The sequence below is a fragment of the Cardiocondyla obscurior genome, linkage group LG05 (genome assembly GCF_019399895.1).
Source record: "Cardiocondyla obscurior isolate alpha-2009 linkage group LG05, Cobs3.1, whole genome shotgun sequence".
NCBI classification, from domain to species: Eukaryota; Metazoa; Arthropoda; class Insecta; order Hymenoptera; family Formicidae; genus Cardiocondyla; species Cardiocondyla obscurior.
The window spans coordinates 3611799-3628671 of record NC_091868.1 but is presented as its reverse complement, the minus strand read 5'-3'; the positions used below and the strand labels follow the sequence as shown (position 1 = coordinate 3628671).

The 16873-nt window shown below is 41.9% G+C and overlaps 1 protein-coding gene across 10 annotated transcripts in view; it reads right to left on the bottom strand.

The window, feature by feature from the left end:
* The window catches only part of Cic (Putative transcription factor capicua), a 44050-nt gene that overhangs the window by 8148 nt on the left and 19029 nt on the right, over positions 1-16873 (bottom strand). For 7 of the 10 annotated variants that reach the window (XR_011545719.1, XM_070656533.1, XM_070656532.1 and 4 more), the window contains 11 exons: positions 6200-6486; positions 4984-5379; positions 4259-4814; positions 3911-4168; positions 3551-3662; positions 3124-3330; positions 2938-3053; positions 1908-2782; positions 1467-1683; positions 1127-1207; positions 58-332 (listed from right to left, as the gene is read on the bottom strand). Coding sequence is in view for 9 of the 10 variants with exons in the window: in XM_070656533.1 (XP_070512634.1) it covers positions 58-332; positions 1127-1207; positions 1467-1683; positions 1908-2782; positions 2938-3053; positions 3124-3330; positions 3551-3662; positions 3911-4168; positions 4259-4814; positions 4984-5379; positions 6200-6280 (3174 nt within the window). In the remaining variant the exon portion in view is untranslated. Of the gene's footprint in view, positions 1-57; positions 333-1126; positions 1208-1466; positions 1684-1907; positions 2783-2937; positions 3054-3123; positions 3331-3550; positions 3663-3910; positions 4169-4258; positions 4815-4983; positions 5385-6199; positions 6487-16873 lie in introns of those variants that run through there. The other 3 variants (XM_070656540.1, XM_070656534.1, XM_070656539.1) reach the window with 3 other exon arrangements.

The following is a 16873-nucleotide window of genomic DNA, read 5'->3' as shown; positions in this document are numbered from 1 at the left end:
CGTGATTTTATTGGACTTAATAATAAAAAATTAATAAAGATATTTGATCAAACTCACTTTCAGTGGAGTCTGTGGCTGCAAAGAACTAAGCGATTGACTCCGTCTTTTATTAGCGTTAGCTTCCACTTCCGCAGGTGGTGTCGGTTCTGCTTCAAAAACATCATCATCCTCTTCTTCGGCAGGCGTTATAGGATCTGAACCAGGACCAGGGCCATCTTCAGCAGGCGTGCTCATACTTATTGGAATTGGAGGTGCACTCAGAGGTGGACTCAGAGCAGAAGGAGGAGGGCTCACCTCTGATTGCTCCAGAACTGTCGTCTGCCAGGAAAAAGCTGCAATGAAGTTAGTGGGTTAGTTGCGATGAGTGTGGTTAGTAATGATGTGAGAATAGTAGCCGATAAAATAATATAATGGATTTCACGTAAATGTTTTTTCTATTGTATGTATATCCAAGAGAAACAATTGATTAGTCGATTAATGAAAAGAATTAAAATGAAGAATTAAAAGCTGGTATTAAACTGGCGAAGTGATAAATAATGATAGAAGTTAACGTTACTATTTTAAAAATTATTTATTTAATATACAACATTTTTATCGAATGCAGCAACTGTAACGTGTACATACATATTTAATTTCAATACTTCAACGCTAGTAAGTAGCTTTCCCAGCATTAAAATTCTTGTACGTAAATGCTTATTTGTATATGTTAAATAGAATTTTAAAAATAAAAATAAAATTTGTTAATTTATTGCATCTGTTGCAAGATTGGCAATGGTACATGGAAAAAAAAAACTAAAAATATCTTATTTGAAATAAAATATTCGCAATAAATGCGAATAATATATTTGTGTAAAAAATAATTTTTTAAATTTTAAATAACGAGGTACTTTTAAAAAAATATTATAATGACATAATATGTTATTACATTAGAGCATAAAAAAATGTGTGAAATGAAAAAAATAAACAGAGAAAACTACGACGATGTAAACGTTACAATAATTAAGCACCTGTGCTTATAATATTTGAATAAAACAAAAATGTTCTTGCGTTATGTACCATTAACAAACTGCAACTTATAGCAATGTCATAGGCTTGATACATTTCAGTTGGCAGTCAGAACTCAAACCTTTTTTCCAGCTTCGCACTGTATTGTTCAGTAATGGTGGGGGATGGGGCTGGTATGCAGGAGGAACTTCGTGGCTGCCATCTGTGAAAGCCTTATCATTTAGTCAAATTTACTTGTATCATGACATCATCGTTGCAAACAATTGCAAAATTGTGAAATAAAATAGAATAAAAAGAGTAAAAAATAATGGTAAATAATGGTAATACGAATTTTTAAACTTAAACGTTTAAAACGGCTTACGGAAAATTATATATTACAGAGAAAATATCTTTTTGGAAGTACAAAATATAAGTGCTATTTGTTATGTAACAATGTGGTCGTATAGCAATATAAAACTTACAAAGAATACCGTTGTTTTTTGCATTTTCTTCTCTAGGAGGTTGAATTTTTGGAATTTGCACCAAATGTCCTGGCTGAACAATTACGTGCTGGAAGACGCTCGTTGGAGTAGACGGATTGGATGCCTCTGTGGTAGATGTCATCACAGCACTCGTAGGCGGCGGCTGATTCCTCTGCATATCCATATGCACGGTTGTATGTGTGTTCACTTTGCTCACCTAATAACAAGTAAAATATAATAAACTTATCTATGCATATTCCAATGTCACGCTATTGTTAATATGCCTGACCACATATATACAGAGTGTCCCATAGTCCCATAGCACTTTTCTTCTTATCCCGATAAGTTCTACCTACTCTCGAAAAAGTGTCCGTATCCTATGGGGCACCCTGTATAACAAATTAATAATTAAATAATTTATTATATATCGTATCAACTTACAGGTTGTAAGACAGAGAGTTTATCAATGTGGACGGATGAAACCACAGGCGATTGAGGTGGTTGTTGACATTGAACTTGATGTAAAGTGGATACCGGTAATTGACCCGGATGATTAATCAAACCTTGCCGATATTTGTCGTCCTGATTGCTTATGTGTGCGCTTGCTGGCGCAGACATATCCATGCTGTTTTTTATTACGACATACTTCTTATCGTGCTGCATAACATAGATCGGCTGGCCCTGGGATTGCGGTGACGGTGCGTAGTCGACTGGTTGCTCTAGCGATTTATGCACAAGTGTGAGGTTTTGCGGCACTGAGATAGCGGGCAAAGACATGTGAGGCGACAACGACGGTTTTATCATTTGTGAATTCTGTTCGGGTATCTCAGTCTGATTGGGAAAATCGTTATTCGACGTTAACGCGTGTTGCAAAATTATATTTTGCTGTTGTTGAGCGATCGACGTTACGACTGAGGGATGTCTCGTCGATGGTGGACTTTGTTCCGACCACGATAAAGTTGGATTCTGTCCAGGTTGCATACTGCGACTCACTGGAGAGATTCTTATCACGCTTGTTCCTAAACTAGCAGGTATAGGAATCGGTCGATTTCTGTCTACTCGATTCGGTTCGGGCTTTATAACTTGTTGCGGATATTGAACTAAAAAGTTCGATTGCGTAGGTGAATGCTTCCATTTTGCACCAGGCGAGATTAGCGGAGTCGCATGGTGAGCGGGACTCGAGATAGGCATAAATACATTATTCTGATTGAGTCCCAACGGTGGCACCGGTGACTGATTTATACATGGAGATATAGAAGATTGACCTGTCGGTGACGAAAAAGCTGGTGTAGCCGATCTAGAGCTTCCTAAAGACACTGAAACAATAAATTCGCGTTTAATCCATAAATAATTAATTGTTAAAATAGCTAAATTCATAAATGGTTTAAAAAACATTTGAAATTTATATTTAAAGTAATCGATAATAACATTTTAATTAAAAAAGCTATTTTACTAAATTATAAGAAAATACCAAGCATATTAGCAGCTTCAGTCTCGTCTTGATCGAATCTACCCGCTATTCTTCTGTCAACATAATTCGGCGAGGTATCGGAATCTCTTGATGTTTCTTCGCCATCCATTTTACCACTGCAAAAAAGAAAATAATTATAACAATATGTTTCTTAACAAACGAAAATAAGAATCAAAGAGTTCCTACCCAGGAAATGTGTTTGTTGGACCTCTAAGACCAGATCCTTTTAAGCTAAGATGACGAGAACAGTATCCCCTTCGTTGGCTTTCTTTATTACAGTCCTTTTTACTACAAAGTCTGCGCCACTGTTTTCCATTGTATTTCTTTCTTATTCCACTTGGTGTAACCACTATGTCACCCTTTTTATACTTAAGTGGCGTTGCCGCCTGAGATCTGTTTAATAAAAAAAATAGACTTATGTACAATTATAAATTAAAAATGTTTCCTGTTATACAGAATGTTCCATAGTAAACGAATATTTTTTTGAGAGTAAGTAGAATGTATCGATAAATTTTACATGGTCTCAAAAAAGTATTCGTTTATTGTGGCAAACTTGTATACATTAATTAATTTATTTGATGCAATAGCTACTAATATTTGATAAAATTAATACCGGGGTGTGGCTGCCTGAGAACGAGGCGTTATACTACGTTGTTCAACTAGGCTACTGGTACTTCCTCGGCTCTGCATGCTGCTTCTTTTGCTGCTCCCTGACAATTTTGCATCTGTCAGTTGAATATACCTGAATTACTATACTATTGTTTTGACTAAATTGCTCTCGTCAAAAGCCTTAGCTTTTTATAAAATATAGAGAATAGATTTTCCGAAAATATTGACTCTAATAAACTACTTATTAAAATACAAATTAATATTTCATTTTTCACGTTTGCGTGCACGCATGTAGGAACATAATTGGTATACGTTTAATAATATCATATATACGATATAATGAAAAATTTATGCTATATCCAACCTGCATCCGAGGGAAATGTAATATCTTCTCTGTCTAAGTCATCCTCGCTTTCTAAATCATCATACGGTCGACTGCCATTACTTAACGCTGTAGCAGAATGCGCAGGAGTGCCTAAAGTCATGAGAGGACTGGTACCGGTCGTTCTATAATAGCTCGTGTCATTATGACCTGATATATGCGACGTGTGATGAGAAGTATGATGGATTTGCAAAATTGGCACTGCTGTCGGAGCGTCTGTGGTATTGCGATACCCATGTTCTAATAAATTAAAAAAAAAAAAAAGCAAACGTTACCACACTTTTCGAAAAATATAACTCATCCTCATTGATATCATAAATAATTTATTACCGATATTCTCGACCCTTGTAGGATCGCATTCCTCCAGCCCCTCTTCCAACTCCTCTGCCCATGGAGGCTGTACCAGCCGCAAGTCCGCGCGTTTCACAACATAACTATCACTCTGATCATCTTCCCGTGGTATTTTCACAACAAAACGATAAGGCTTTGTTAATATCTTGCACACTGTCCCCTTTACAAACACTTTTGTCGCGTCCACATGACTGTTCGCGATCGGACACCTGATGCAAACCTTCGTATCCTTCGTCACCTGTCCCAGAGACGGGCTTGCATCTCCTATTACGTCATATCGTCTTGCACCCAGAACGTCACTGTAACGCACTAGCTTCCTTTCGCCATCGAACTCAATTAAAATATCACCGTGAACAACGTTACGTATAACACCCGGGAAATAATATGAATCCCTTAAAGCTAGCACTCTATGATCGCGCCACTCACTGAGATCAATAGCAAGCCGAGGACGAGAACGCGAAGGTTCTTCGCGAACAGAGTAATCCACTGCTGTGCTTTGAGGAGGTAACACTACTACTGAATGAGCTGAAGGTACCTGAAACACAAAGAATAAAATTCACATATAGTAAACTCTCTTTAAAAAAAAAAATGAAAAAAAAATGTTTAATTTATGAAATTTAGATACGAAAAAATATTATATTATTTTTATACATAAAAATTTTCTGTAAAAAATGTTTTTTGACTGAAATTATTTATCAACGTACTTGATAACCATCGGACTCTTGCTGTTGCGGCGACTGCCGGCTAGTGGTAGTTGGTAAGCTGGATTGTTGTCCTAAAACCGGTTGGCTGCTAAGCGGCATAGTTGGTGCGCGTATATGAACCATATTATTAATGTGGCTGGTGACATTGCTGGTCTTGTCCATCTCCTCAAGCTCGGATGGATCAAATTTTCGTTTTTTTGGAAGCTTTTTAGCACTAATGGTGGGATCTGACGGATCTCGTTGCGGCGGTGCAGGAGGCGGGGGTGGTTGTTCCGGAATAGGTTTCTCCTCAATCGAAGTACCACCACCCCCGCCTGCCCCATATTGCCCGCTGCCGAGGCCGTCCCGCTTCTCGTGCATCTCAGGGTGAGCAGTCAGCATCTTGGCCACCTCACGCTGCTCTAAAAATTTACACTCATTAACACGATTTGCAGTTGAAAATTCTAAATAAACGAAATTTTTTTTCTCCAACTTAAATAGAAATACAGACGTATATGTATATGATACTCAGGATAATTGCGGACATTCAAGTTAGCCTTAGTTATCGATTACCCGAATGTGAATCAAACTCGACAAGAAAGACTTGACCTCAAATGGAGTTTCGCAAGTGTTTGCGCGCCTTTAAATTGAAAACCTATTTTCATATTCTGTATTTTAATTATCAGATTATACTCATTTATTACTCATTGCATTTAACTCCAGACTTACGCGGACAAGCTTATAATATTCGCTGAAAGATTCAAAAGTTTGCAGACATTTTTCAAAATACATTATTTAACTCTTTAATTCCAGAATACATATATCTCCTAGAAAGCTTGATTTATAAAAAAAACTTTTATATACCCCGGTTAAAAAGTTCATGTTTCATAATTAAATTAGAACTCATTTTACATTATCTCAATATCATATTCCGTGAGATGTCTGGAATTCTTTAAAAAAAAAAAAAAAAAAAAAAAAAAATTCGTATCTTTTTAATAAAGTTACGCGTAAAGATGCCTAGATGAGTCGAGGGATGTTGTGGTCTGCGTATACAAAAATATAGTGCGCAATCTTGGGATTAGCTTATCTCTGTGTACTAAAGAGATAAATCGAACAATAGCGAGATCGGGGAATCACGAGTGGTGGCCAGTACTTCCCGGGTCACCGTATTCCGCTGCGGTCGGGAGGACGCACGCGTGCGTACGCGCCCGCGATAAGCCTGGCGATATATACTCACAGTCCGTACAGTCGAGAGGAGGCTGCGTGCTGAAATGTGGCGAGCTGTAGCTGGGAGGGTGGTGACACCGGCTGGGTGCATACCTCAGCACCCGGCTGTCGGGAACAGGATGCGTCGAGTCTGGGCTCTCACGTCTTTGTCTCTCTCGCGACGGGGCTGTCGTACCCTCTCCCAACTCCAATTCTTCTTCCCAGCCCCAACTGCCGAGCATCCTCCTCCGAAAATTCTCTTTTTAGGCGGACACTCGTCGTCTCCTCTTTAATTGTTTCGCGTCTCCACTGAATATTCTGCAAAAAGTAAAAAGACACGGCTTTCAAGTACGACCATCGACAGCAGTCTCGACCTCCGTCACTTTCCCGCCACCATCCCCCTTTAATCCCCGAAAACCATCGCCGTCGCAGTTTCTTTCCGAAAAACCCTTAGTAACCACACGTATGGCACATATATGGTGCAGTTTTCGCCGTGTCAGACTGTTTTCTCAGCGAATTCAAAGAACTGGCTTGGTCCAGATGTGGCTCGGACTTTACAAACGTTCGACCGCGATTGGCCGATTCGTTCACCTTTCGAGTATTTTTTTTCCCGTGCGCCTTCGACTTCGAGCCGTAGCCTTGAACAATTTCGAACAGGTATAAGCGCATTTACATGGCCTTGTAAAGATTATTTGACGAGAGAAAATTTCGGGAAACATGAATGGAGGAAACTCGATCGGTATCACTCTGAATAAATTACAAATAAAACGTGGAGAACGTCTCGAAGAATAATCGTATTTCCTTTTCAAGACGCAAATAATTTATTATCAAAGTGAAAACAAGTTGCACCGCAAACGACGTGCGAGGGATTCGACACGGAACTGCTGCGCGAATCGCGAACGAGACACGCGGCGAGATAAACGAAGAAGGCGTCAAAGGATCCGAGATAAAGGGAGGCAAAGGCTGACCTCGCGATCGTCACGATCATTGATAGGAAATCACGCGTAACCGCGGTTACGCGCGTTTATTTTTTGAACGATTATCCTATTACGTGTTACTGGATAAATATTTCTCGAGTAGTCGAGTACAACCTGAAATCGTCTTCGAGCCTCGTTATCACTTGCGACAGACTCGATAACAAAGATTGTTCGGAAACTCAAATATCAATTCCATTATTGTATTTAATCGTTGCACACGTGCAAGTTCGAGAAAAAGAGGAATTTAAAAAATGTCGAAAGGGAAAAAGAAAGGAACAAGATAAATCTCCCTAAATATTACGTTATCGTATATTAAATAATATTACAAGTTGTACGTTAATTAGCTTACTCTCTCGCCCCGTCCGATCGTTCACGTGCGTTTTCTCGTCCACTCGGTAGTACGTAGATAAGGCACCGAGAGAGAATGCATCAAGTTTCCTGCTCCCTCCCTCGAGTCTGACTAACGACTCATCCAACCCGCCTATACCCAAGAGAGAGAATCTGCCATTGTGTATCGTGTCCGCTCGTTCGTTCCTGCCTGTCTTCCCGCCGCGTCCCTCCACCCTTCTCTACCCACACACCCTTTCTTCACAAGAGAGCGGGTTTCCTCGTGAATACAAGGCGCTTTGCAGGTACGCAAGGATCAGTGCTCCGCAAATTTCGATTTTCAAGAAACTTGACGGTAAGGCTGCGCGTGCACGATCGGTCGCATACGATTCTCTGCATACGGTTAGGAAAATGTTTTTTTTTTTTTTTTCTTTCACGCTCGTCGTACGCAAACCAAAGAAAAAAAACCATTTCTTAATCGCATGCAGGGAGTCCGACCGATCGTACAAGTGTACGGTGCATGCCTTGATCTCGAGACATCGGCTTTTCAATTTGCAGAGAAACTGGCGCGAGAGATTCGGCGCCGATCGACAATATTCTTCGTATAATACAATCACTAATTTTGCATCGCGTACGCCATTAGTTTTATATTACGTGCCTTATAAATTATTGTCAATATTTTACAACGCAATGGGGGGTTTTATGGAAAATGGAAATTCTATATTTTCCACGGTATTTATCACGAATTTTATCTCATATTTTACACTGTACACGCGATCGCGACATTAATTTAATATTTCATCTCATAATGGAGTTATTATTAATGTATATATCATATTTTATGTAGTTATTATTAACATGGTCATATTTCAAAATATCGCTATTAATTTTACTTCTAATATAGCGTACTATTTGCATGCAGTTTCTTAGAAGTAAAATAATTAATAACGCGGTGTCTGGTGGCGGAGTTGTCTGTGGAAAAAAAAAAAAAAGAAAATATTACAATCGCGATCAGAGCAGTTGCTAATGACTAGTCAAGCTTTTTCGTCAACCTTCGGCAAAAGGTACCTTTACAAATTCGTTACCCCATAAAAGATGCAAGAAATATGTTGGGATGTCTCGTGTTACCAGCAGGTCTCCATGTTTTTAACAATAGGATATTTGAAGGGAACGAAACTAACTTCGTATCTTTTCAAAGTAGACATGAATGAAGAAATAAAACGAAGAAGTCGGCTAATTCAAAAAGCATTCACCGCTCAAAAATTGTACCTTTATCGTGCTACACCAAAATATTTGAAGATAAGATTCGGAGATTTCGGTCTGAGCACCAGTTGTATCGCCAGTTGGTGTACGAAACGTAATTCGATAAAAACGCGCACTATTCTTTAAATTCTAGTGTTATCAGGATATTTTCCCTCCCTTTTTGTTTTTAAAGGAATAAAGAAAAAAATAAAAAAAGAAAAAAAAAAACGGGATACTCTGAAGCGGCGTCAGTCAGTCGAACAAGAAGAAATCATTGACAACGATTCTACCTACGATTCTATTGTTCATCGTGAACAAGAATTTCGAGAAAACCTCCTTCGTTCTTAACGGAAGATCTTCACAACTTGTAACGTGTGCTTTGATTTTTCTCCTACTTGCTCATCGAAATGGAATGTACATTGTGTCAAGAAAACACCCCGTAATAACGGAATATAAGTCCGACTATTAGGAGCCCCAGCGATACGGTTTCTTGCCGGGCAGCGTAAATCAGGCACCTGCCAGTGCTGGTGTCCGGCATGGTATTTCTACAATACCAGATCGCCAGGTAGAAGGGCGGATTTTGCGACCGTAACAATTCCTGTCTTAGCACTCGAGTACTGTCATTGTGTCGCCTCGGTAAATCTTATACCTGCAACACTTTAGAAAGAAAAAGAGAAAAAAAAAAAAAGCGTTAAGTCCCTAATAGAAACCTACTAAATTTCGCATTGACAACACAAAGGGCCAGCCGAACGCATCATAACTCGAGTTTAGAGCCGTGTTTTCGCCGGCAAATTTTCGTTTGGCTAAAACATTTTCCCTTTTCTCGCAACTTCTTAATATTCCACGTTAGATTATTTTAAAAATCTTGGCAAACGAGCTCGATAACTTGATAGGATTAATACTCGTAATTTCTCGAGACATTTTTATTTAAAAGAACCTAAACGAAGTAGCTAATATCACTTATATCTTTAAAACAACAAGATTATTCCTGATTATCTAATTTTGTATAAGACTAAACTCGTTAAAGGATTATATTTTGATGGCTTCTACGTTATAAACTTCTCTATATTTTTTTATTATTTCTATTACGCTTAAACGTATATAGAATCACGTGCTACGTGTGTAAATTTTTAGAATTTTAATTTGCGTCGATGCAGCCGCGAGAATAAGTTTCAACATCCGATCGTCCTATCTACGTACGCGTGCTACGCAAGAGAGCGATACGAGACAATACGTTGCCGGAGCGGTAAATGCGCGACGAGGACGCGAAATATCGCGGCGCACGTACGATTCCCTGAATCAAGCCGCAACTTTGCGGCGACGCGCGCGGTATGCATAATGCCCGCCTCCGTTCCGCAAAGGCCTCGACACCGCGAGTTTTCGTACGATCGCTGCCACCGTCGCCGCGGGTGCGAGCAACGCTCCGCGTCTACATAAATACGGCGCGCCTTTCCGGCGTGCACCACCAGATAATGGTATCGCCGGAATGCGCGTCTCGTTAGAAAAATTACAGACACCGTACGACACGCACCGCGCCGCCCCGCATTCAATTACCGGCGAGATTTCCCGTCGCTTTATCTGCAGCACGAGCTAAAAAGAACCCGGTTACCGTACGAATCCCGTACATTAATGCGGCCCCGCCGCCGTCCGTCCGCGGAAACTCGTTTCGGACGTTAATGTATGATTTCTAAAAGGAGAATTAATAAGTATTTAAAATAGATGTTTGAAATTTTTTACATGGCGCCCGGCTCGGCGGCTCATTCAGGAGTTTACTTTTGATTTTTAGAAGAGAGAGAAAAAGCTCTCTCTGAAGTTATAAAGCACGTTAAAAATACGCGGACCGCGCAAAAGTCTGAAATATTGAAGGCAGAAAACGTGATACGAAGAGACGAGATGCCGAGATGAAACGTTGGCGATTTTATCTTAAATCGCGACTCTTGAATTTCTTAGAGCTGGGCTCTCAAGTTACGTACCACCGGTGGCATGGTACGTCGTCTCTCTACCTACACACGACGCGGATACACGAGCATACGTAGACTACACACGCGCGCGCGCGCGCAAACACACGTTACACTTTCCCCCGCAGAATAAGGGCACTTTGATGGGGTGTCGCGACAGGGAAAGTGACGTGTTAGGCGCATTAAGTGACATTTATAGCGATTTCAGCGAGGCATCGATGAATTTCCAGGCTCATTACGGCGTGACATTGCCCTTTAACGTTCCGTCGTCACGAGCACACACGCGCGCGATTCACACGTCGTATTCGCGCGCGCATCCGTGCTGTACGTCACGTAAATCTTCACGTGTCGAGGAAAGAAAGGCTTCGGTAACATTTAAATCGTCACTCGGTAATTTTACGCAATTCACGCGTTAACCTGTCCGAACCGCGTCATAAACGGCATAAACAATTATCGCGGCGAGCACGAGCGAAAGCAAGAGCTTTGTTTCAGAGTACAAAATAATCATCGATCCATTAGATTCTCTCCCCTCATTAATCATTCACTTTTCTGCAGTTCTCATTTTTTTTTCTCTTTTTTTTTTATCAGGACAAAACTTTCATCGCCCGAAGTCTAACTTGTGACATCTGCCGTGAGGTTAATAGAGTCCTCGTGCGCGAAGAAAGAAAGGGAGCGATTGTACAAAAACCGGTGACTACCGTCCGATACCTTGAAACTGGAATCGAGCGTGACCCGAAACTTCGACGACTTTTATTGCAAATCGCACGTGCGCGTCATTCATCGGCGATCGTCGGGTGGCTGAAAACGAAAGCGACCGTCTCCCGGTGATAATAGTCATTACTCGGAGAAGGGAGAGAGGCCGCGCTCGGGCCGCGGCCGCATGCGAGCGTGGCCGCAAATTATTCACGCTTACGCGCACGCATACACGTGAGCGTCTACGCGACGTAAAAGCGGAGGCTCTTAAGGGCCGCTTCGCAGCGCGCTAAATCGCAATCGAGTTACACGTGAGTCTTATCCATAAACAGATTGACCGACGCCCAGCGTGCGCTCGCGCCGCCGTGACGTCACTTTCCAGATAGAAAAGAAAAGAGCGAGAAAGAGAGAAAGAGAGAGAGAGAGAGAGAGAGAGAGAGAGAGAGAGAGAGAGAGAGAGAGAGAAAAAACGCGAAACGTCGTCCGAGCGTTACACGTTGGCGAGCCGTACACGTCGCGTTTTGCACACAGCTGTGGTGCACGACTCTTTGCTTACATCGATATACCGGGTGTCCGACGAAAGCCGCCTCTCAAACGTTAATTATATATCGCAAGTTGCGAGTTGGGAGTAAATTTAATGTGCACTCTTCTCAGAAGACCCACGGAATGATGAAATATCGATGAGAATGTCGACTCAAGCGTTCTCCTTCTCGCGTGTCTTCACGGCACAAGAGACTTTACTTTTTTTTTTCTCTCTCTCTCTCTCTCTTTCTCTTCTTCGACCCCTCGTTCGCGATCTCGCCGGGCAAGCGCTCGTTAAAATTACGAGCAAATTAACGCAGAAGCGAGGGAACCTTAAGACACGTTGCAATACCGTTCCCGAGGACGAATAATAGCGCTGTCTTAATCTTCGCGCGAACCCCCGCCCGCAAACAACGCGAGTATTAGTGCTAAAGTAAACTAATACACGAAAGATCGCGTGTAACGGATTTCAAAACGGCGAAACGCATCGGGCGCAGGTTTAGCGCCCGGAATAATGACGCGCGGTGAGGAAATAAGGTTCACACGCTTGCGCAACCACGGATGCATCCAAGAGTGACGTTCAAGTCGGTGCTCTAAGTCGTAAAAAAAAAAAGAAGAAAAAAAAATAGAAAAGAAAATAAAGAAAGAAAAGAAGAGTTTCTCCATTACCCGATTCTCCGGGGGAGCGCGAAAGTTATTTACAACTGAGACGGTTATACCAGAAAGAGGTCGTGTGACACTTGAACGAAATTGAGTTAACAATAGACTCCCTTGCTCTACATGAATTTTTCTCCGCGGGTTTTTAGAATAACAATTTTGCCTTAAAGAGACCGGTGGAGGGCACGCGAGGTAACGTAGAACTCGCTGAAAAGTTTATACCGCTTGTAATAAAACACTACTTTTCTCGAACGTAGGCTCCCGCCAAGTGCGCTTTTTTCTTAATCTATCTGACGGCTAGCGAAAGTGTCCCGAGAATGTAGAATGATGAATAACGAGGTGCCTCTTCCACCGCGACGACTGAATAAATCGTGTTCATTGAAGCAGCTCGGTAATATTAACCGTGAATGTAATTAGAAAACGCCGGGTACACAATGCGCGCAAAGAAATGTGCGTCACAGTCGCTCCTTCAACCAGAATTATGTGCGATCGCGTAACGACGCTCGAGTCATTGTTTTCGCCGAAGTTGTCGCGTGAGTTTATCGTTCCGCTGCACCGAATTAGAATAATTAATTAGCGTTCGGCTCGGTGCCGTACGGCTAAAACTCTTGCGCGGCTTTACGGGCTTCTGCGCTATCGCTTACCGCCGCGTAACCACGTGTGTCACAACACGTACGTCGACGCGCTCGTAACTCCGCACCGTACGCAACTTCGCCAACGGTCAATAGGATCGAGCGCACGCAGTCGTGTATGCACGCGGGTAAGCACGTGCATTGCGGCGAAAAAAAAAAAACAAAGGCGGGGAAAAAGGAGCCGAAAGAAGGCGGTTGTGTATTCTGAAAAGCAGATATGGCATTTTCTGCGGTAACAGCGGCTAGCGTACGCAACCCTAGGCCGCAAAGACAGAGGCTACGAGAAACGGGGAGGAAAATCAGTCTTCGGCAATCCGGCCGGCGCGGTACATACATGCGGACATGTGAAACTCTACGCACACGACGCTAAAGTCACGTTCACTAGTTGCCGTCGGCGCAGGAAACGTCATATCTGCCTTCCAACGTACATGGTGTCAATTTATTATACGTCTATCTGCTGTAGGTCGCGAAGTCGAACCGCGAGAACTGCATGAAGGAATGGCGAAGTACACAGAATCGTTTCTTTTCACGAGACAAGACGCCAAAATGTTACCGCTAAGCGACGGCAATGTTGTAAAAGGATCGTTCCTTTTAAGTTTCTTATTTATTTTAGTATTTCGAAAGCTTTCGTTGCGACCGAACAGAAATAAGTTCGCTTTAGAAGATTTTTTTTTCCCCCTCGTTTTACGCGTAGGATAACGATTTCTATTTGTTTTAGGATTTTATGGTCATTTTAGTGACCGTGTTTACCGATATTCTAATGTTTTTGGGATAAAGCTTTCAGGAATAAAAAGATACAGACGAATAAGTACCCTGGGGACCCGGAGAGAGAAGGGAAAGTAAAAGGGAAACGCAATGAAAGGAAATAAACTTATTTCACGCGGACTGCTACGTGCGTTGGACTATTTTTTTTTTCTTTAAAACGTAAATTTAGAGAATAGTTGTGGGAGTAAAAATTTAAGATAAATCAGAGACGGAAATCAGTCTTACCGCGGTTTTAAATTCAATCGATTGAATAAAAATAAAGAGAAATAAAGCGTAGATTTTGCGCTGAATAAGATTTAAAAGATGTAAGATTTGTTCCGTTACATTTTCTCGACGCCTTTTTTTTTATTATACGATTCCCTGATCGGTCTTTCAATTATATAACGAGCTGCAAATGTAACGATACACGCGATAATCCATTATCTTACCCCAGCAATATTTATTTATTGTATAAGTATAATTTATATATAGATATAATTAATACGGCAACGTTTTATCAATGCGCCGACGATCTCGCCGATGCGAGAGAACTCCCGAACGTTTAAAAGATTCGATGAAGACCGAGCTCGTTCTTAAACGATCACGTCGACGGCGGAAAAAAAAGAGAATAAAAAAAATAAAAATATCTCGCTAAAGTCACGAGTCAGCTGTGCACGTGCGCGGCTGTCAACCTCCGTTGAAATCTCGGATGTAAGATCTCGGATCCTTCCCGAGATTACGCGACTAATCTCCGGCACTCGTGCAAAAACGCTGATAATTATTTTCGGCGGTGCTAATCGCGTACAATTGATCGGAGATACGCGCTCCGAGGACCTGGCCTCCGGAAGGAGTAACACGCGTTCGTTTCGTTTGCCAGTGGCTGATAACAGCTTGCTAAGATAACGATTATCATGAACCTTCGTAAACCCGCGATCCGTTCCGCGTGGAAACTTTGGGAAAAGAAGGTAAAAAAAAAAAAAAAAAAAAAAAAAAGACGAAAGAAACGAAGAGTAATAAGACTACAAGTTTTTGATGCAAAGCCGGATGTATCGCAATTTCGCACGGAACTACTGAGAATTACGGTTCCACTTTTCGCGGAGTCTACAGCTGTTCGCAAGTTAAACAAACAGTTCTGACCATTAAGCCGAAGAGAAAACGCCTCGCAACAAACTTAAAGGAAATTCTCTTCAATAAAAAAAAAAAAAAAATTCCAAAAAGATTTCTGCCTTCTTGAGGAAAAAAAATGTTATTGCGAGTTCACGAAACTGATAAAAAAAAGTCATAGACATTTTATTCGCCGTAAAACGATTTCCGGACGGTTTCGTGTCCGCCGTCGTTGCAGCAAGAGTGCCGACGATAAAGAATGACGAAATATCTTCTGACGAGTTATGACGGCTCGAAGAGGCGCATCTCCAAGTATTAAAGACTCTCGACTGTCCCAACACGAGCGGCGTATGTTAAAATGCGCTCTGCATAAAGTAGAGACACGTTCTAGAGCGAACGCATGGCATAACGCGGTGAAATAATAAGCGCGTGCTCGCATCTGAAAAAGAAACGAAGAGCGCACTTCTTATCGCGACATGTGCCCGACGGAAACGAACAATTTTTTTTTTCAGAAAACGTCCGTTCGCGCTCATCTTCGATTTAAAACGCGACGTAATCTCATAATAAATGTAGAAATCTATGAGAGCTCTATAAACGGAGAGAATAATCTCCACGATTTGCAGATTATACACGTTAGGAATTATACACGTTTCTTCGACCGATCGAAATGCGCAGCTGTCCAGCGAAGCGAAGTAATTCGTCTACATTAGCGCAAAACACGAAATAATTTCGCGCGGATCGTATTTTTAACCTTTCATTATTTCGGCTCTCAGTAGCGCAAATTGACGTTATTAAAATTCCCTCAGGTTGGGGATTTATCGATTATCTCTCATTGCGTCACTGCGGAATAAATACGGAGAAAATACGGAGAAGAGAGCGAGAGAAGGGAGGTGGCGTTACAGTTTGCTCTCTTGCGTTAATGAAAATTGAATTTGACGAGCAGTTTCGGGGCGACTTTCCCGTTCAGAAGTACAAGAAACTCGCGAGAGCCCGATAAGGTTACGCGGCTGGACAGCCGAGCGTCTCGCAAGACAACGTTCTACCACGCGATTAAATCCATGTGGAGTCATTCTGCGCTGCGAGATTATGCTATCGGAAAGCGGCGCACGCTTCTCACGCGATACCATGTGTTTCAATATTGGCACTCTTCGCGCGATCGTGTCGCAGCTCGAAATCGTAGATCGCGATCGGCTCGCGAGAATTACACAACCATCCGGCTTACCGTTTAACAATCGAAACAGATAAGCTCAATCATAAATCTGTATCGATACACGTAACGGCCAATAAAATGCCTACTCGTGAGGCACGCGAATAAGCGATCGTAGTCTCGGTCGATTCTTACAAAATTGCCGTGCATCTTCCCCTACTCCTACAGCCGAAGATCGTCAATATCAAATCTTTACGTAATTAAAGCCCGCCCGCTCGCGTACGCGGGATACATTTCGCAACGAGTCCGCAGTAAACACGAAGCGTGAAATAAACGTAAAGCTCCGCGCTCCGACATTTTAATTAATTAAATTAAATACTCCGTCATCTAATTGCACTCCAAATTTACGCCACATTCACATTTCTTGGAAGAAATCGCGGGATCTATTTTAGCTGGGCTCGCTCGCTCGCTCGCTCGCTTTCAGAGACTGTTCATCCGGAGAGGCTTCGCTACTCCCCGGGTCGGCTTTTTTTTTTTTTTGTCGATTCCCCGTGGAATCTACCTAGACCTGTATCTTTCCGCGGACGGACTGGACGGCTGACATTAAGTACGTACTCGAGCAGTAAGTAGCCGTCCGGTCAAAGTGTTAAAATTGTGTGCGCGATAAAACCTGAGGCGGATCAATGAACCCGACTATGAATA